This window comes from Phascolarctos cinereus, unplaced genomic scaffold, assembly GCF_003287225.1.
Source record: "Phascolarctos cinereus isolate Bilbo 61053 unplaced genomic scaffold, phaCin_HiC Scaffold_2;HRSCAF=192, whole genome shotgun sequence".
NCBI classification, from domain to species: domain Eukaryota; kingdom Metazoa; phylum Chordata; class Mammalia; order Diprotodontia; family Phascolarctidae; genus Phascolarctos; species Phascolarctos cinereus.
Window position 1 is genome coordinate 44961694 of NW_027555625.1, and position 21489 is coordinate 44983182.

The 21489-nt window shown below is 44.6% G+C and overlaps 1 protein-coding gene and 1 long non-coding RNA gene across 3 annotated transcripts; one reads left to right on the forward strand and one right to left on the reverse strand.

Moving 5' to 3' along the window:
- Window positions 1–653: 653 nt before the first annotated feature.
- Window positions 654–20023, reverse strand: LOC110192402 (lysine--tRNA ligase). 2 transcript variants are annotated; one of them, XM_020963535.2, is made up of 14 exons: window positions 19761–20020; window positions 9874–10027; window positions 8165–8330; window positions 7100–7193; window positions 6571–6757; window positions 6299–6424; window positions 5304–5423; window positions 3318–3480; window positions 3031–3204; window positions 2752–2837; window positions 2406–2491; window positions 1900–2026; window positions 1259–1402; window positions 654–913 (listed from the first exon to the last, which is right to left on the reverse strand). In XM_020963535.2, exons 1-14 carry the CDS (start codon window positions 19820–19822, stop codon window positions 815–817), a joined length of 1788 nt encoding a protein of 595 aa, XP_020819194.1. In that variant the 5' UTR covers window positions 19823–20020; the 3' UTR covers window positions 654–814. The 2 variants fall into 2 exon arrangements, with proteins under 2 accessions (XP_020819194.1, XP_078005487.1); XM_078149361.1 differs by lacking the exon at window positions 6299–6424 and having other exon boundaries at window positions 19761–20023.
- On the forward strand, window positions 1402–5416 carry LOC144455765 (uncharacterized). The gene is made up of 2 exons (XR_013484506.1): window positions 1402–1710; window positions 1791–5416. It is a non-coding gene; the product is annotated as an uncharacterized LOC144455765 (long non-coding RNA).
- Window positions 20024–21489: the final 1466 nt, after the last annotated feature.

Below are 21489 nucleotides of genomic sequence, written 5' to 3' on the forward strand. Positions count from 1 at the left end.
ACCTTTACATGTATCACTAGTGAATTTCAATTTACATGCAGCCCCCTGCTCCAGCAGGTCAAGATCTTTCCACTGGGTGTGTGCCATCCAGTGTCTGCAAAGGCGATGAACCTGCCAGCTCAGCCTTATCCAAGTCGATAACAAAAACATTAAATAGCATACATTAAAGGTTCATGCCTTCAAGGAACAGTAAAGAGATATAATAATACCAAGCAGAAAGGGCCCTGCAGAAGGTTCTAAGAAAATTTCAAACCACAATCTATACATCTTCCCTCTGTTTCTTCAGAACTCCTGCCCCATGCTAAACTTATGAAACCTAAATCCTGGTCACCACTCTCCTACCAAAACAACTTGAGGGAATTTCAGAGGGGTTCAAGGAAAAAACAACAACTGCATTATGGCTATAGCCCCTTATTTAAAAAAAAAAAGATTTTCTTGGGCTTCTTCAGGACTCAAGGCCACAGGGGTTCATCAGAATTTCCCTTGCCACAGGAAACCCTTTCTCAAGAGCCCTATAAGCCTCGCCCAGCCTGTGTCCTAATTTACCTTGGTTGAAAAAGGTTAGAAGCCCATTCCAAAGTAGCAGACGTATATATGAATTTACCTGTACTGCTGGTATTCCACGACTTCAGAAATAAGTGAAGTAAAGCAGGAAAAGAGAAAAGTGGTTTATTTGGTGGTGAGAAGTAGAAAGCACCCTTGGCCGCACTGCCCTAGGTGGGAGATATCCAGAGGACTGAGTTCTGGTCACTCACATCAGTCCTGCTGTCCCTGAATCCCTCCTCCACATCAGAAGAGGCTGAACTCTTCTCCTCTAGCTGGGGGCAACAGCCACTGTGCCTTCAGGCAGGCCAGCATGTGGTGGGTTCTCCTTCTTCTCTTCAGGTTTCATGGCAGGAAACAGAAGGACCTCCTGGGGACAAAAACGTGTCAACTGAGGGCAAGGCTCCCTCTGAACGCTCCTGCTGACACTACCCTGCCCTACCCCAGCTCAGCCCCTCTCTGGAGGCAGGTCCCTGGTGCACAGATCTGGCCAGGAGAAGAAATCAGCTGGCTCCTTTTCCCCTTCAGTCCTAACTAGAAGAGATTAACCACTTCACAAAGAGGAAGCACAAGGCTGGCTCTTCTCACTGGATTTCTACTTTTATCTTTCTATAGCTACAGGCAAATAGCATTCAGGTCTATTTGTTTATGCTTCAAGTTAAAAGAGCTTTGGGATCATCAAGTCTTCAGCACAGAAAGGCCTGTAGCCATTTACCTTGATGTTGTTAGAGTCAGTAAGAAACATAGTGAGTCTGTCGATGCCCATCCCCCAGCCAGCCGTTGGCGGGAGCCCGTACTCCAGGGCGGTACAGAAATTGTCATCGATGACCATGGCTTCATCGTCCCCTGCAGCCTTGGCCTGGACAAGAGAGAAAGAGATGCAAGGGCACGCTGAACACCTGCAGTGACTGGACGCTGGGAGTCCACTGACATAGGTGATGCCTGTCCTTTCAGGAAACTCACAGCGACCAAACTGCACCGTAGATCAAACTCTACAATGTGCAGATGCTGCCAGGTTCCCTTCTAGAAGAGGATGAAGCAAACTGCACGTGGGGAAGAAAGCCATTTCAGAACAAAGGCAAGTATCTCAGTAAATGAAGCCATGTCCACGCCTCAGAGAGCACAGGTCTGGGCACAGCTATGCTAGACCGGTCAACCCATTTCTAGGTAAGTCTGTCGGGGTCTGTATTTCCAAATGGGCTTCTCTTTAGAATGGCCTCAGTGTAACCCTCTCCTTTTTATACAAGGTCACAGAGGGGACGAGATTTGAGCCTGTGTCTTTGGATTCCATGTATGGTGCTGCACAGTAATTTGTTCTATAAACCACGGGTTAGACTCCTGCTCATCCATCCCTACCTTGGCCTGCTCTTCAAAAAGCTGCCGCTGCCGCACAGGGTCGTTCAGCTCGGTGTAGGCATTGCATACTTCCTTCTTCATCACGAAGAGCTCAAAGCGCTCAGTAAGGCCGTTCTTGGAGCGATGCCTGGACAGTGGAAACCAAAGGACAGCAGTCAGCCAACTGGGCACTATCTGCCTCGGGTGCACCAATGGGTGGTTTACTTAAGAAGTTCAGAGAATCCCATATTTCGAGATAGAAAGGAGGGATCTCAGCGTTCTCTAGTTCATCCCACTTCTCTCAATTTTTGGATCCAGAGTTTTCCCACTATACTATGATGGGGCAAAGCCCATCAGTCACCTAACAACAGATACTTTAAGTACTGGTGATAGACACTTTCAAGGTCACAAACCAGAACTCAGATATGTGCAAAGATCAGGCACTATGCCTTTCAGTAAACCCATAACGTACAGTAAAGAGACACCAAAGAGCTAACCCTCTCCTGAGGAGCCATGATGTATCTTACCACTTGGCCAGTGGGCTCATTATCTGTGGGTGGTCACAGATGAAGGTGGGGTTGATGCAGGTCACTTCCAGGAACTCACCTACAAGCTGAACAATAAAGGACACACTGCTGGAGAACAAGTCTGAATAATGCTTTCCTAGTCCCAATCCCAAGTCCCCACCCAAAGGAAGGCCACAATCTGCTTCTGAACATCTGGCTCATCCCTTTCCTAGCTATGGAGCCTGACTCCTCTGAAGATGTTTGAGCTGGATTCTCCTCACTGTGGGCTGCCGTCTTCACAGGGACTAGAAGGCGCCATCCATCCCTGGATGAGAGGGACCAGAACCCCAAGGCCATGATCGCTTACCTTGTCAAGAAGCCTGGCTGTAGTTCGGGGAGCGGGACACTCCACACCTCTCTCCACACAGATGTCATCAAGAACCTTACGAGTTTCTGTTATGCAAACACATAAAATTAGGGGAGAGCTCCCAAGTTGCTGGGAGAGGAATTGTGTAAAGAACTATGGCAGAGCTGCAGGGCTTTGTAAACCTTAACAGCATTAAGTAAAAGTTAAGTTATAAAAAATTAAAGTTTCTGATCCAATGGCTAAGGTCAAGGAGAAAGAAACTGGAGAATTTGTCTTTACCTTCTGTTTCAAAAAGACTGGTCTCAGGAAGCTTCAGGCCAAGAGCTTTCTCAAGCTCTTCCACCATGCTGATTCTCCGGAAGGGTGGTGTGAAGTCAATATCATAGGCCTGGCCCTCTGGGCCATCTGGGTGATAGGTGACCTTGTAACTTCCTGTAATGTTCTTCACCATTCCTGAAAGAGAAACCCACTTCTTAAAGAAGATCTACCACGATCCCACACAGCCCTTCCCCCTGACATGGAGTATAAGTCCTTGAGAGCGCCTGAAGGCATGGTGGATAGGTTACCTGAAATCATCTTCTCAGTGATCTCCATGAGATCATGGTAGTCTGCATATGCCATGTAGAACTCACAGGTTGTGAATTCAGGATTGTGAGTCAAATCAATTCCTTCATTCCTGAACTGACGTCCAATTTCATAAACCCGGTCAATGCCACCAACCACCAGCATCTAAACAGAGAAACCAAAGCTTTGGTAAGTGGTCCTGCAAAATTTACAGGTAATCCTTAAAAGAAAAACGCAAACTATCAACAATCACGTGAAAAACGGTTCAAGATTGCTGTGTTACAAAAGTAAACACTGAAATCATTCTAAGACACAACTCTACACCCATTAATACTGGGGAGAGCTTCATGAACGGATGTAGGGCAAATGAGAAGAACTCAATTTATCCTGTAACAACTGGCAAAAACAACTACTGAGACTTTAACTGCAACCTTAGGGGAGCACAGATGATGCACAGGGCCCACGTCTAGACAGAGAGGTGATGAATTAAACATACAGGAGGTGTGTGTTTGGAAGTGGCTGATTTGACCACTTTTGCTTAACTCTGCATGTCTGTTACAAAGGCTTTGGGTTCGCCTCCCAGCTGGTGGTGATCAGGGCTTCAGGGAGGTGGCAGGGAGAAAAAACGTAACTTAATTTTAAAAATACCTAAGCTCAAGAGATATACAAATTTCTTACATGCCTTCCTACGTGAAAAGACAGTCAGCCTATCAACAAGCATCTATTTAGCACTTACAGTGTGCTAGGTACTGTGGTAAGTGCTGGGGACACAAAGAGAGACAAGACACGGTCCCTGCTCACAAGGAGACCACATTCTAATTGAGAAGGTAACATACAAAAAAAATTGTACATAAACCCAGAAAAAAACTGTATATTATCTATAAAGTATAAATGGAAGATAATGTCAAAGGAAAGCCACAAGCAGTGTGGGGAAGGAGGGGTGGTCTAGCAAAGACCTCTTGCAGAAGTTGGAATCTGAGTCTTTTTTTTGGGGGGGGGGCAAGGCAATGGGGTTAAGTGACTTGCCCAGGGCCCCACAGCTAGTAAGTGTTATGTGTCTGAGGCCGGATTTGAACTCAGGTCCCCTGAATCCAGGGCCGGAGCTCTATCCACTGTGCCACCTAACTGCCCCACAATCTGAGTAGTTTTGAAGGAACTCAGGGAAGTAGGAGGGTGTGTGTGTGTGTGTGTGTGTGTGTGTGTGTGTGTGTGTGTGTGTGTGTGTGTGTGTGTTTGGAAGCATGCTAGGCATGAGGAACAACCAGTGAAAAGTTGACTGAAAAACAAATTTAATTTAAAAAACAAACAAAGAAAAAAAGCAAGGGGTCAGAGTATTGTTTGTGAAGAACAGCCAAGAAGGCCAAGGGTGGCTGATCCTAGAGCAGGTTAAATCACCAGAGTTTACTGAATGGAGATGGGAGGCAAGGGAATGGCCACGTGGGGTATGCACTGAGGTGGGCAAAGACCTGAGGCAGGCAGGCTGACCAGCAGACTACTGCAGTAGCACAGGCCCAAAACAGGGTAGCAACTGTGAGTGTGAGGCTGTGAAAGGAGGAACGGGTGAGACCTGAAAAGAGACTGCATCTGTGCGCTACAGATGCAACGCCCCGGGAAGACGGTGGCGCTGCCAACCCTCAGAAGAGAGTTTGGGGGGACGGAGAACGAGTTCTGTTTCAGGCCTGCTGAGCTTCCTACCAGCAGGAAGAACAGGCGGCAAACATGTATGGCAAGTACAGAGGGTGGCGAGGATTCCCAGCAGGCTGCAGAGCAGAGGGAACCACAGTTCCAGCAGAAAGGAAACTGTCTTTGAGGTCATAATTCTAAGCCGGAGGCATGTTTCCTCATACCTTTCCCTAGGGAATCACTCATACGTCCTCTTTTCCTGTCGCCAGGCCAATATGACTTCTTAATTAGCTACCTGCACCTATAAACCCAGGGATTTCCCAGCCCTTGCCTTCTCTAAGGGAGAGGATTCCTTTTCTTCTGACCTTGTGATAGAGCTCTGGGGCAATTCTCATATACAAGTTCATGTCCAGATCATTGTGGTAGGTGATAAAGGGTTTGGCAACAGCTCCACCTGGGATGACATTCATCATGGGTGTTTCTATCTAGAGAAAGAAAAATAGTCAGCTGTCAGTTAACTTAGAGACACTACAGATTATGTACATTTATTTCTAAGTTAGACAGTTAATCAAATGAGAATGACGGGCTAAAAATATGTTTACTAAACCTCTGTGCCTATCACTTTCTATTAAAAAGATCAAAATGTTATTAACACGATACCATGAAGACTTACTCAATGTTGTGGAAGTGAATAAAAGTCAAGAATGATGCAACATCCCTGTATTTATCCTCAGCATAGAGAAAACACTGTGAGGTAAAGACCATCTGGACTGGGCTGAGCTTCAGCCATGTGTCCATAATGCTTTGCCCAAAGATCCTATTTAAGCCACAAACATCCCCCCTCCCTGCCAAGGGGTGGGCCCTTCAGTTCTAGCAGAAAACCAGGCCTGTCTGCTATATCCTTGGGAACTGACCAGGGTGGACAGATGGTGTGAAATCAGCTAGGACCTCATGCCATCTAGAGACTGCTAATTCTGTATCAACTTCAAAAAAGCCTATGCCAGCAAACCAGCCAGGAGAATGCACCATTGTGTCTGGCTATGGGAATCCCCTGAACCCATCACCAAGACAGGAATACATGAGAAAATCAGGCCAGACCCTTTTAGCATGTCCACCAGTCCCCTCCTCAAGCCAGCATCCCTGCTCCCTGTGTGAATGCCACTCTGCAAAGCCAGGTCCTGTCCTAGTACTCGGGGAATTATGGAAACATGGCGGAACCAGGATGGTGGCAGAGAAGGGACCATCTCAGCAGGAATTAGAGGCAACTGACATGGAGCAATCCTCAGGACGGAGCAGGGAACAGCAGGGAATACACACATTAGGAATGTCTGAACAAATGTTAGAAAGACTCCTTCCTCACCTCCAGGAAGCCCAACTCATCTAGAAAGCTCCTTATGTAGGTAATTATCTTGGAGCGGATGATGAACTTCTGTCTCACAAAGTCATTCAGGATCAAGTCTAAGTATCGCTGGCGATAACGTGTTTCCTTCAAGAAACAAACAGTAGTATCCTGATATATACAATGCAGAGGTGAGACTGAAGGCCTAAGAAAGTGAACACTGAGAGGTGGTAAAAGAACAAAATAAGCCCTAAAAGGGCTGGATTCAGAGGGAGGAGGCGCCAGGAGCTCACCTTGTCTTTGAGGCCAAAATGAAGGTGAGGCAACATATGAAGACACGGAGACAGGAGCGTAATCTCCTGGGGAATGATGCTCAGCTCTCCCTTCTTGGTCTTCCCTGGATTGCCCTGAACCCCAATGATGTCTCCCCGTCGAAGTTTGTTATTTATATGAAAAAATTCTTCTTCTGATTTATAATTCCTGAGGGGAAGGGACGTTCAATTCAGTACACAGTAGCCCAAGTTCATGCTGACCTGTGTTCTCACCCCAAGTCCCTCACTGAAATCCTAAACCAGCATTAGCTCCTTTTAGATTCTAAACCGTTGTGGGCAAGGTGCTGTTCCCATTTCCCTCCCAGAGCCAGACCTCCCTCCCTCCTGACATGATTTACCACTCTTTTCCATCCACACATTCAATAAGTTCTAGTTAACTGACTGACTTGAGCTCTGCTCACCTACTTTAGATAATAGGATTGGGAAAACAAGAACATCATCACCTCCAAATGCCACAAGGGATGGGCCAGCCCATGGAAGCTTTCCATACCTGGAATTGGCCATCACTTGTAGCTTGACTCCCTCTCCTCGAAGATCATAAAAGATGAGTTTTCCCCCAGAAGCCCGTTTTGCATGGATCCGGCCTACAGAGAAAACAAAGAAGAACCAGAGGACACCTTATACAATAACATCAAAATTCAAAAGATTTAATAACTGATCAATATAATAATCAAGCACAGTTCCAAAGCCCAATGATGAAACATGCCCTCCACCTCCAGATAGTGAGCAGATGGTCTCAGAGTGCAAATCAAAGCATATTTTCTTCTTCTTCTTTTTTTTTTTGGGGGGGGGAAGAGAAACATGGCTAATGTGGGAATGTTTTACATGACTATGTATTTATAATGGATTTTGCTTTTCTTGCCTTATCAATGGATGGTGAAGGGGAAAGGAGAAGAGATGAGAAAATTCAGAACTGAAAGAAATTTTTTTTTTAAAAGAAAAAAGTAAAAGACCTTCACTGGTAAAGTTAGAAGCCATTTTGTGATACTTGGTGTGCTCTCCATACTTGTATCAGGTTTATGGCAAACAGCAGAACACAGCCCACTGGGAGGTCCTAGAGACACTTTCTTCCAATCAAACGAAAAATCATACCAATTGCTTTGATCCAGAAGCAACAGAATTCCAGTGCTACTAGAAGAGGTTATAGGACACAGTGAGCCCAAATGTTTACCTCAACTAACGAGTTCCACCTTTTTCCACGGACCTAGAGCCATGTCCTGGTCTAAATGGCACAGATTATAGCTGCCTTGAGGGGTAACACCACTCCCCCTCAAAGGTTACATATTACCACCCTTATTTCTTGTCCCAGTTTCCCCATTCACAGATCCCTTAACACATCTCTTCTAAACAGAACTGGATGCCTCAGGATTACCCTCCTTATTTATGGAGAGCTAGAACAGAAGTTTTCCTGAGAAAGGGTTGTTACCTTTCTTTAACTGAACCAACAGACTGGAAGTATTTTTCTAAAGGAAAAAACCTTTTATTTCCCCCAAAACAATTCATGGCCCATTGTAGAACTAGAGTTCAGGAGGGATTACTGCCTGACAATACACACCTGCCACTCTCACGGTGATTTCAGTCAGGTGGTCACCTGGTTGTAAATGATTGTACTGCTCAATGAAGTAGGTGAGTGAGGTGTCCACATGGAACTTATGTGGGTAGGGGTCCTCTCCATTGACCTTCAGCTGCTGGACTGCCTGGCTGCGAATCTTGTAATATTGCTGTCACCAAAACAAGATAGCCCAAGATGTCAAGTTAATAAGCACTTATTAAGCCCTTTCTATGGGCCAGGCCCTAGACTAAGCACTGGGGATATAAACAAAGTCAAAAGAACCTCCCTGTCCTCAAGGAGCTCCCAGTCTAATGGGGGAGACAACACGTAAACAAAGCCATAGATAGGATAAACTGGAAAAAACCTTAGTGAGAAAGCACTGGCTTTAGGGGGATCAGGAAGGCTTCTTGGTGGGATTTTAGTTGAATCCTGAAGGAAGCTAGGGCAGCCAGGAGGTGGAGGTAAGGAGGGAAAGAGTTCCAAGCATAGGGGACAGCCAGGACAGCATGGAGTGAGGAGGTGAATTGTCTTGTCAGAGGACCAGTCTGTGGAAGGGAGTAAGTATAAGATCAGAAAGGTAGGACAGGGTCAGGTTATGAAGGACTTTAAAACAAAGGATTTTATATTTGATCCTGGAAGTAATGAAAAACCACTGGAGTTTAGTGAAGAGGGGAGGCGAGGGTGATCTGTTTAGACCTGTGCTTTAAGAATATCACCTTACAGCCAAGCGGGGGGCTGAACCTGGGTGGGGAGAAACTTGAGGCAGGGAGACCAGCCATCAGTCTGTTTCAATAGTCCAGGCACGAGGTGATTAGGGCCCATATCAAGGTAACTACAGTGTCAGAGGGGATCATATGGAGAAATGTTACAAAGGTAGAACTGACAGACTTAGCAACAGATTGGGTGGGGGGCATAAAGTGAGGAGCTGGGGATGACACCTAGGTTGTGAGCTTGGTAACAGAGAGGGTGGTGGTACCCTCAATAGTAATATGGAAGTCAGGAAGAGAGGAAGGTTTGGGGGAAAGATAAAAAAATAACACAATGAAATCACAGGGCAAAGAAAGGAGTGAGAGAGGAAGGAAGGAAAGAAGCCAATTTAACCCAGAAGTATCTTTTTCCATAAAAGCCCTGGAGGGTAGCTTTTGGGCATGGTTGTTTTTCATGACACCAACCTCAAAAGGTCAAAAGAGCATTCCCAAGATCCTAAACTTCTTGTGATAATCCATCATGGAGCGAGGACCCATGAACTAATAATCTATGCTGTTCTTGATTTCTACTGTCAAATCCTCCCATCTCCTACCATCTCCACACTTTTACTGTTCACTCTTTAAGCATCACTGTCTTTGAAATACTCAAAAAAATGACTTCAAATAGGGTCTTCCCCTGTATTTGAAGTTCAAGTCATTTGTTCAAAAAGTCTATTCACTCTGTTCATGTCTGTCCCAGCTGGCAGTTCATTAGTTTTCATTCACTTATGGACTGTTTGTAAATACACAGGATAAGAGAAAAATTGCTCTTATTGGGGAAAACCTAGACCTTGAGAGGGGATCATGGTCAAATACATTCAGATGATATTTGTTTAGAATGGTTTAACAAAACCATTCTGGGACATCACTTGGACATACCTGGACAATTCAAAGCATCTATTATTTATAGCTTCCTATCACCATTTCCCCTAGTTGATCAACCAAGTGACAAAGAGTTCAACGCACATTTGGGTCCAGGCTTTCCTCATCAGCGGGCACGCCATTGTCAGTGGCATGATTGGCAGTGGGGGCCTGATTCAGCTGCTTCTCACTGAGCTCTTTATGCTTTGCCTCCTTCTCAGCCATTTTCTTCTCTGCCTTCAAACGTCTCTTCAGCTCACTGGGTAAAAAAAATGACAAAATTCAGCATGGCAATTGCTTGGGGAAACCAGTAAGATCTTCTCCAATGTATCTACTTCCCAAGGCATACTCACTCTAATTCAGTTCTACACCTGAAGAGTTACCAATCAACCATTTAATCACTTAACCACCAAACAAGCAATGGGGTGGAGTAAGGGGTGTTGAGAGTATGGCCAAAATAAAATACTTGGCTCTCAGGACGTAACCAAAACCTAACAGGAGAGTAAGAGCAAACAAATGCAAGGGCTAAGTTTGATGCCCCAAAAAAGAAAATTAATCTTTTCCCCTAGTGATCACCCCCCTCCCTCCATTTTTCCAAGTCTGTAGTCCCAGAAAGGAAATTCTATGTACAAAGAGAAGCTGATTAGAGCACACAGCCCAAGAAAACTGTCTCTCTGTAATTTTCAGAACAATGAAGGGCTCCTGGCCTCTTCCCTTACCGGGAGCTATACCTGCCAATCAGTTTGCCCACAAGGCAGAATCTATCCCTGTAACTGATAAATCCCAGAAGATGAAGCTCTTATTTAGGAGCCAATCTAACTTGAATCATGGGAAACCACACTGATTTACATGTAAGCCACCAACTCCTCTTCCCCCCATGCCCAAGAAGAAGGCAAATGACTTCTCTCTTTATTTTATCTAGAAAATGGAAGCTGTCAGAGGCTCCTTCTATTTCTCATTTAGGATCACAGTTTCAGAGATGGAAGGAAGCTCAGAGGCCATCTGCCCCATTTTACAGATGAGGCAGCAGGCCCGGAGAGGTCATGAAGCTAGTAACTGCCAGTGCAGGATTTGAACCCAAGTCTTCTGAACTCCAACTTTAGCATTTTAACTGCTGCATTGGGCTTTTTTATACTTCATGTAGCACCCTCAATTTGCTCCTTTTTTGCTACTTTCTCCTTTACTTGTACCCCTCTTTCCCTTTCTTCTCCTGGTGGGCAGACATGCCACTCACATAATTCAGATGAGTAGAGTCACCTTCAGGTAAAATAAAATAAAATATAATAAAATGATATGATAGTAAGATGAAGGATCATGACAGCTAGTCCTTTCTATCTGCCCTGCAAATGAATCCTCTTTCCTCTATCTATTGTCTCCTCCAATTAGAATGTTATTCCTTGAAAGTGGAGATTGCCTCATGTTTCTAGTTGTATCCTCAGTGCTTAACAGAGAGCCTGTATACACACACACACACACACACACACACACACATATACTTTCATTAGCTCCACTCCTTTCTTAAGTTTTCCCCTTCAATCATCACTTCTTTATAATTTTTGAATTCTCTTTATCCAATAGTTCCTTTCAATACCTACAAACATGCTCAGATTTCCCATCTCTTCCTGTGGATGTATTCTAAGACTATCCTGGACCCTTCATTCTCTAGCTTCAGAGACTAGAGAGCCCTCATATGTCTCATTAGAGACAATCTAATTCCAAGCCCAGTGCTCATTTTTCTTGCCGCAAAGCAATTCTTTGCCTTTCTTTAACAACTCTCAAGATAGCCACTTTACGAATACAAATGACTGGCTTTCCTCATAGTCCAGTTCACACTGCTGGCATCAACGTTCCTTGGATTAAGATTAATTTCTACTTTTTTGTATGCTCCACAATGAATCACTCCTGAAGACTTCCACAATTGCTCAGCAAGAGGACTGGAAACCGAAAGACTCAGTAAGTGATCAACTGGACCCACTGCACCTGCTTAAGTCAGTCAACAAGCGCTTATTAAGGACCTACTGTGCATCAGGCACTGTGCTAAATGCTGGAGAAAGACACTCCCACCTCCCCCTAAAAAATCCTGCCCTCAAGGAGCTTATATCCTAATAGGGAAGACTGGTAAATAGCTAGGTATACAGAAGATATACGCAGAATAGATGGAAGGTCTTCTCTGAAGGGAAAGCAGTAGCAGATGGGGAGATGGGAAAGGCCTCGTGCAGAAGCTGGTATTTGAGCTGAGGCTTGGAAGATATGGAAACTAAGAAGCAAGAAAAAAGTCAAGAATTTCAATAACAAAAATGAAATAATGAAAAAAGTGGGAATAAAGGGGGTCTAGCAGCAGCACTAGATTAAAACTGTAATATGAAGTAGGAATGCTCAAAACTAGTGAGTCTTGCCATTCTGTTTTTCTGCTAGATTTCCTGTACAGAAATGCCCCTTTCAGTTGGTGTTTCTGAAGTTCAGAATAAAAAAAAAATTAAAAGCTATTTGATATTTGGTTACAAATATTAAGTATGCAACATACCAAACGCAGTCAACTAAATCTAGTAGCTTAGTGGTCGATAAACTCAAAGACCTGAAATACTGAGGCAAGGTTTTTGTCTTGGCCAAAACTGCTGGGAAAACTGGAAAGCAGCTTGGCCCAAATTAGGTGTAGAGCAACATCTGAGACTGCACACCAAGATAAGCTCCAAATAGAGCTTTCCTTAGTTAAATGCTCATTTACCTTAGTGGGAGAGTAAGATAGCAGAGTTGATAGTTGAAAAAGATTTATTTATTTATTAGAGGTAGATCAGTGGAACAGACTAGGTTTTGGACATACAGTAGCAAACAAAGTAGTGTAGTGTTTGATAATCCCAAATACTATAGCTAATGGGGTCAAGTCCCACTATTTTACAAAAATTCTTGGGAAAACTAGAAAGTAGACAGGTAGAAACTAGATGTGGATCAACAAAACTTAAAACTAGACTAAGACTTCAGACATCCTGTATCAGGAACAGATTCAATTTATAAGAACAAGTGTTATTTCCCAATCCAACGTGACACCATATACCAAGATAAGCTCCAAATGGCTCTGTGACTTAGACATAAAGACATTACACTGTTGGAGGAACAAGGAAGAATGCCTCTTTCACAATCAGGGAAAGGTAAAGGAAGAGCTCATGCATGACCAATCAAGGGACACTAAGGATCACAGAAACTAACACAGATACTTTTGATTACATAAAATTTACAAGTTTTTGAACAAACAAAAACCAAAGCAGTTAAGATTAGAAGGACAATTGGGGGGGAAAAACCATTGCAGCAAATTTCTCTGATAAAGGTCCTGTATCCAAGATACATGTACAGGATGTCCCAAAAATCTTGATAAGGCTTAAAACTACACTAAGACATCCTATACACGGAACATTCAAATTTATAAAAAGAGCTATTTCCCAACAGATAGTCAAAAGATGAGATCAGGAAGTTTTGAAAGGAAGAAATTGAAGCTATCAACAAACACATGAAAAAAATGCTCCAAAATACTTAATAATTAGAGAAATGCAAATGAAAGTAATTTTGACATTTGGCCATCAGATAGGCATAGGTGACAATACAGGAAAATGATAGTTGTCAGAAGGGTCCCAGTGCCCTGAATTTGGTTCAGCCATTCTGGAAAGCTGTGTGATACTTTGCCACAGCAATAGGAAAAACAATGCATGAGCACCTTCGTGCCCTGGGGGTTGGTGGCTTAGGAGCAAGCCCCAGGTTCTACCTTCTAGGCTAAAACCACTCCAGAGGGTGGGGGAGGCTTTGGGGAGAAAATCTCGGAGGTTGTGGAATACAACACTGCCCATAAGGCAAAGGAGCCTGGATTACAACCAAGGATCTACTAGCCAGTAAAATCGAGCATAATCTTTCAGGGGAGGAGACTGACATTCAATGAAATGGGGGACTTCCAAACCTTCCTGATGAAAAGACAGAGCTCAACAGAAAATCTGATCTTTAAATACAAGACTCAAGGGAGGCATAAAAAGATAAACAGGAAAGGAAAAAAAAAACATGTTAGCCAAAAAGCACAAACTGTTTACATCCCTACAAGATGATACTTGTTAACTCTTGAGAATTGTATTTTTATTACATTTAAAAGGCGTATATATAGACAGAGGGTATGGATATAAGTTGACTTGGATGTGATGATAAAAAAAAATCTAATTAAATGGTGGAAAGGGATTGTACCTGGAGAAGAGGAAAGGAGGAGGCAGAAAAGGGTACCTTCACCATTGCATCACATGAAGAGGCAGACAGACCTATTACAGTACAGGGAAAGAAGAGAGGGAGATGAGCATTGATGCAGCAGAACCACTACTGGTTCTGCTGGATCAAAAGGATCAAAGAAAAAAGAAAGGTCCTGTATGCCCAAAAACAGTGGAGCAAAGACAAATCAGGGACCACGTTTTGTCTATGGGGCAATAAAGGAAAAAGACACCACCTCCCTCTTCCAGAAAAGCCTGGCCCTAGTCAAAGAGAAGGAGTGGTACATAGCCACACAACTCCTCTGACCCAACTCTGCTCAGTAGGTATGGCACCCAGGCCCCCTAATGAACTAACAAACGTATGGCAAGATATCCCAGCACAAATGCTTACCACCACTAACACGAATCAGAATTTGGACCAGGAGGGACATCCTAACAACATATAAATGAAGAGGACCTTTCCGATGTCAAGAGAAGGCTCTTACTGCCCATTGTACCCCAGGAGATTCGTAATTAACAAGTGAGTCTTGTCCTAACAATTTTGGCCCATTTGGGAGCCCAAATTCAGTAAATCATTCAGGTTTTCATTTTCATGATCAATTTCTCTGTGTATAACTGAGGTTAAACTAAAATGTAGTGGGAGCCTTCCTCTTGATCTTTAGTCATGAAATGAAATGAAAAAGCACTTATTTAATAGCTTACTATGGGCCAAGTACCGAGCTACGTACTGGGGAAATAAAGGACAGTCCCTCTCTCAAGGAGCTGGCAGCCTCATTATGCAGAAGAGCTATATGGAAAGGCCCAAAGATCCTTAGGGTTCAAGGACTAGTTGATGACAAGGTGTATCAGTCCTCAGTAAGCAACTATGTTGCTACCCATCACCATTTAGGAATGAGGGAAGGTTTCCAAGAGTCCAAGAGGAAAGGGAATCTGGGTTCTCCTTGGGAGGGGGATGAGGACTCAGTGTCTTATCAGGAATCGGAAGTTGACAGAAAGGAGGAGATGTGAAGGGGAGGAGATAACTGGGCCCTCCAGTGAGCCCTGGAGTCTGGGGCTGCTTGCCAGTACAAGGAAGATGAGGATTCACACCGCATCCAAATCATTGCAATGGAATGAATTTCTGACAGTTTTTCCGACTCTCCAGACCTCAGCACCCCACCTTAGCTGCAGCCGCACCTGGGACCTACCCCATCCAGGAGCTCAGTCAGGCTGCACTCCTGACTCTCCTCAGAAACCCCTCCTCCCTGAAAGCTTGCTCCCGCAGCCTGCCTGCCTCTCTCCAGTTGGCTGGGGCCTCCCAGAACCTCTTAAGGACCCCCAGGCTAGCCACATCTTCATTCCCTTCTGTACTCCTGGATTTTCTCTGTGATAGCCCAGGTTTCTTCATCTCCTCTACCCAAACCCAGGTTCCTCTTATGTGTTTTCTTCCCCCATTTGACTGTAATCCCCTTAAAGGAAAGGGTTTAGCAGAGTGTCTGGCACATAGTAAAAGCTTAATAAATGTTTGCTGACTTGAGTTGACAATGCATGGATGCCAATGAAGCTTTCCATGGTTTTCCCTCGCTCTTCCATTCACACATCTCTGACTGTATCACTTCTGTTGTAGATATCTTGAAGGCTACTTTTCCTCACCATTGTCCTTTGGGTGACCCACAATGAATTCTTCAGAAAACATGGTATTCCACAACCTCCAGACACACACCGTCACTGAAAGAATACTGATGTTTAAAAGGTGGGCCTTTCAGGGAGAAACTTGAGGTCATTAAAAGCACTGCTTCCTCTTCTTTAATTTGGACCCTATTTACTGGCTATCCACAGTACCTTTCCAAGAGACATACACTGCTGAATCAGCTCTCTATGGATTGACCATCTAATTGCCTGTCTGGACAGTAGGCATCCCTTCCCCAGTGGGGCTTTCCTAGGTGCACTGTTAGGCTGAATTCTTTTGAGTAATTATGGATCTCCTTTAGGATACTACAATGTTCCTGTGCTTGATCCAATCAGAGAAATGTCAGCCAAAGAAGCATCGAAGGGTCCTCACCATCTATGGAGAATCTTTTTTCCCAATTTGACACCACACCACCCTAATGGACAGATATCTTTGGTTAGTGTAATCTCCCTATTTCAGAGGAGTTCAGAGAGATTTTGATATTCATTAAAGAGTATCAACAAGCAATGTTCTCTATTGTTGTATCTTTCAAGGAATCTTGTAAGATTCTGAACTATGAACAGGCGAAATTCTGCTGGAGGAAAACTTTCAAAGTGACTTTTTGTTGGACAGATTAAAATGCTTTCTTATAACCAAACACGAAGTACAATAGAATCTTGTGTTCTTTAGACTTCTGGTCGATTACAGAACTGTAAAAATGCAACAGTCTCCTTCTTATCTTCACTAAGGACACCCTTGATGTGTGTGTAAATTATTCTCATTATGATTTTGCTGTCAGAGCTAGGAGAGACACTGGATATCATTAAATCAACCCCTCCATTTTGCAAATGATGAAATGGAAACCCAGAAAGGTTAAGTCACCCAGCCAGTCAGTGAGTGACAAGAATGACATTTGAACCCCGGTCTCCTAAGTTCAAATCCACTGCTGTTTCCTCTGTACCACACATTACCTCCCTACGAAGAGTCAGACCTTGTGAATCAGTAATTACCAATAGTCTCAGTGCCTCTTCTGGCATCATAAAATGTGATGTTCTTTCTGAATAACTGGCTTTCTCCCCTCATTTAGTTAGCTCCAGAATTTATACCTAAGTGCTCCCATAACTGTGTCAATCACAACACAGAGCTGCCAATCACTTTCTCTCAGGCCATTTCTACTTCCTTATAGTCAATCAGTGCTGGGGATACAAAGAAAAGCAGAACTAGCCCCCGCCTCCAAGGAGGGCATATTCTAACGGAGGAGACGAGATGGAGGTAACCAGGTCCACATAAGACTGACCAACAGAAAGGATATGGAAGGCAGTGGGCCAAGGCATCTTCTCCTGCAGGAGGAACAATGAAAGAAGAGTCTCAAAGACATCAATGGAACCTAAGAGGCAAGGGGGAGAGACTCCGAGTACCTGGCCCCCTCGGCTCTCTCCCAGGCCATCACCCCTGCACTATCCATACCCTCCTCCTTTCCCCTTCCTGTCCCCTTGGTGAACCAGCTCAAGTCTACACTATCTTCAAGTCCCCTCATGTTACTGATTGTTCCCTGGCAAAGCCTTAGACATGGAGTCCTCCCACTATCTGCTGAACAAAAGTGGAGAAAAATCAGGAAACCATGTTGACTGGGTCCACTACAAATTTGTATTATGTGACCCTAACTGAATTTTAATTGGGTGGAAGATATGGATTGTATGGTAGAGCAGTTCTTTTACACACTTCTCTAACTCATTCTCTCACTCTCCACTGGGGCTCTTCCAAATATTTTCATCTCTTTTGAAACCTTCAGTGGCTTCTACTCCCTTTACTTTCTGAGCGGAGAACCGTGCCTCATATTTTACTGAAAAATTTGAGGCCATTCAGAGAGCTCCCTCTTCCTCATCCCACATCACTCAGATGCCTTCTGTCACTATCTCCTCCTTCACCCCTGTCTCACACCAAGAAGGCCCTGCTCCTTGCCAAGGCTAATCCCTCTACATGCACAAGTGATCCCATTCCACTGTGTCTCCTCCAATACAATGCCCCCTCTATCATTCTCACCCTCACTTATCTTCACTATCTCCTTGTCTACTGGATGCCTTCCTACTACCTACAAACATGCCCATCTATCCCTCATCTTCAAAAAATTCTCACTTGATCTGCCTATCCTGAATAACCATCATCCTTTATCTCTTCTGCCCTTTGTGGCTACATTCCTTGAGAAGCAGATACACAAATAAGGTGACTCCACTTCCTCTCTTTTCATTCTCTATAGTCTAATGTCATCATTCAACTGAAAATGCTCTCTCTAAAGTTACCAATGATCCATTGTTTACCAAATCCAGTGGCCTTTACTCAATCTCATTCTTTTTGACCTCTTTGCAGCCTCTAACACTGCTGATCACCCTCTGACCTCCTTGATACTCTCTTCTCTCTAGGTTTTTGGAACACCACTCTCTCCCGGTTCTCTTTGATCACTCCTCAGTCTCCTGTGCTACATCTCCATTTAGGTTATACCCACTAAAGATAGGGTCCCACGGGTCTTTGATTTGGACCTTTAAAGTACATGGAGGAGAGCAGATATTCAAGAAGACTGGAAAGACAGGAAGGGGTCAGGTTATAAATGTACCAAATGCTCCCTCCATACGACTTCACTTGGTGATCTTACCAGCTCCCAAGGATTAAATTATCGCTATGCTAATGATTCTCAAAAATCTAATTATCCAGCCCTAACTTCTCTTAACCTCCAGTCTCACATCTTCAGCTGCCTATCTGACATCTTGAACTTGATGTCTTCTTAATGCTCAACATGTCAATTGTCTCTTGCCTTTCTTTGAATCCCTAGCTTAGCACAATACCTGGCACATAATATGTACTTAATAAATGCTTACTGACTGACTATTCATACTCAAATTGCTAGTATACCTGAGAAAGAAGCTCTTTAGAGAAAAATCTGGGTGCTTGGCATGAGAGAACACCTGTTGCTTGGAAAAAAAATTAGCCAAAGCTCTGTATATGAGCTCAACAGACACACTTATGGGTAGACAGCCAATTGCAGGGTAAGACCTATATTCTCTCCAATTTAACATTCACTGTGGGGCTTTGTATTCTAGGCGCAAACAACAGAAAACTGAAAATACTAAGTAACTAAGAAGTGAATATAAACTTTATGTTTATGCATCAAATGTGAGCAACACTCCCCACTCCCCCCTCCCCCCAACTAGTTAAACACAATTAGGTAATTTTTGGAAAGCTGTCTGGAACAACCTAGGATTCAGCTTGTTTTCAGAAAATCCTTGAGGAATAAATTCAAGATTTTTATACGGGGAGTCCTTGAATGACAGTCAGTTCAACCAACAGGCAGGTATTAAGAGCTGACTGAGGGATAGACACTAAGTTAAACAGTCCCTGTCCTCAAGAAGCTTATAGCCTAACGGGGGCAACATGTAAATAACTGGGTACATAAAAGAGATATCTTAAGTGTACTTGGGAAAAACTGAGTTCAAATCCTGCTTCAGACAATTCCCAACTGTTGACCCTACCTCAGTTTCCTCACTTGCAAAACTAAGATAATATTGGCATCAACCTCACAAGGTTGTTGGGAGGATAAAAAGGAATAACATATAATGCACTTTGCAAAGTCTTGTTCATCTCCATTTCCAGGAAAACCCTTCCTTTCCGGGGTACCGGGGGGGGGGTAGGGACGGGGAAAGGGGCGGGGAGGGCAAGGGCGGAGCATAAAATCTCTTTGCTATCCTCTCCATAGACCCCGGGAAAGAGACTAAAGGAAAGTCTCTCCCCAAGCCCTTCATTTTATCCCCTTTCTCTCCCCTTTAACCCGGACTGAGCCCGGGACGAGGACGCGCGACTGCGGTGGGGAACGTAAGACCTCTCAGACGAGCTCCCCCGACCCGAAACCGAAACCTCCGGGCTCTAGCGGGCCCCAGTGCATGCTGGGGCTTGTAGTTTCCGGCGGTGAAGGCGGCTTAGCCGCAGCACGTTAGTGCCCACGAGAGCCGCCAGAACAGCTCTAGGCACAGCTTCCTCTCCACAGGGAGGCCCGAATGGTTTCCCGCCCCAGACTCCACGGCCTTTCCTGACACCAGCCTTGTCAGAGAAACGCTTACTTTTTGCTCAGTTTCGGTTCGGTGCCGTCCTCGGTCACCACCGCTGCCTCCACCGCCGCCATCTTCACCCCAGGGCCCGACCTAAAAGGGACTAGGGCTCCGATAGGGATTTCCGGGTCAAACCCGTATTTATCCGGAAGAAAACGGGGCTCCGACGGAGGCTGCGCACTGTGAACTTCGTTTTTCTTGAGGAAGTCGAGAGCTGAGTCTCTAAGAATGATTTCTTTTTATCCCTTCCAGTCCCTCTTCTAAGCCAGGAGGGCGAGGAACCACTAGTTGGTTTCCTTCAGGGCGGGGATATTCCTACCGTTGCCTCATCCCCCCCCCACCCCGCTCGAAGCGCATGCGCACAAGGTGCTTTTCCCCCCCCCCATCTAAGGTTAGCGCAATGCAAGCATGGTGGGGCGGGGTAAGCAGCCCAGTAGAGTGAGCGAGCGCTCGTGCTCGAGCTCGTGGGTGCGCGGAGGCGTCTCCCTCTGAAAGGGGCGGGGGAATGAGAGAAGGTTTAAATTTAGAGCCGCTGCTGGGTGAGCGCGGGCGCACTGTGGGTTCCTTCAGCACTGGGGTGGTGGAGAGCGGCGGCGGAGCTGGCTGAGGAGGTAGCCTCAGTCTAGATCAAGCTGAGCCCCTGCTCGCGCACATGCAGAGGTGGTACCCACCCCTTGCCATCAGAATTCCGACCGAATACAGTTCAACCTCGGTTAAGCACCTACTAAGTGCAGGGCCCCTGTACTAAGTGCTCAGCATACAAAGATGTAAAAATAATGATACAATTAAATTCATTCCTTGAAGAGCATATACTGTAACGAAGTACCGATTTCCTTCATTTTGCAGTCAAGTCTGACCCCTTTGGGAGTTTTCTTGGCAGAGATACTGGAAGGGTTTGTCATTTCCTTCTCCAGCTCATTTTAAAGATGAGGAAACTGAGGCCAACGGGGTTAAGAGACTTCCGTAAGGTCACACAGCTAGTAATTGTCTGAGGCCACATTTGAGCTCAGGTCCCTCCTGACTCCAGCACCAGTCCTCTATGTACTGCTTAAATAGTTTCCAGTTATTAAAGCTTAAAACTTCACTAAGACTTTTGGGACATCCTGTATTTTAGCTGTAGCTATTATATGCAGAGCCTGTTCAAACAACTTAAAAAACTATTTAGTATAGTTGCCGTGACCTTTCCAATTAAATCCATTCACTATGTCCAAAACTGAACTTATCTTTCCCCCCTCTTCCTCACTTTCCTATTGACAATTTAGGTGTTATCTTTTACTCACTCAGTCATTCAGTAAATATTTATTAAGGACTTATTATGTGTCTAGTACTGTGCTAGGTGCTGGGTATACAAATTAAAGCAAAAAAGTTCTTTTCCCTCAAGTAGCTCACACGTACAGATGAACAGAAGGAAAACACTAGAATTGAGAGAGATGGGAAAAGCTTGTAGAAAGTGAGATTTTAGCTGGGACCTGAAGGAAGTTGGGGAAGTCAAGAGGGAGGAAGGGAATAAGCATTTCTGTTTTCTTGTTGTTCAGTCAAATGCTGTTCATCATGACCCCATGGACCATAGCATGCCCAGCCCTTCCATCCTCCACTGTTTCTCAGAGTCTGTCCAAGTACATATTCACTCTTTCCATGATGCTATCTATCCATCTCAGTCTCTGGTGCCCTTTGCTCCTGTTGCCTTCAATCTTTCCCAACATCAGGGTCTTTTCTAATAAGTCCTGTCTTCTCATCATAT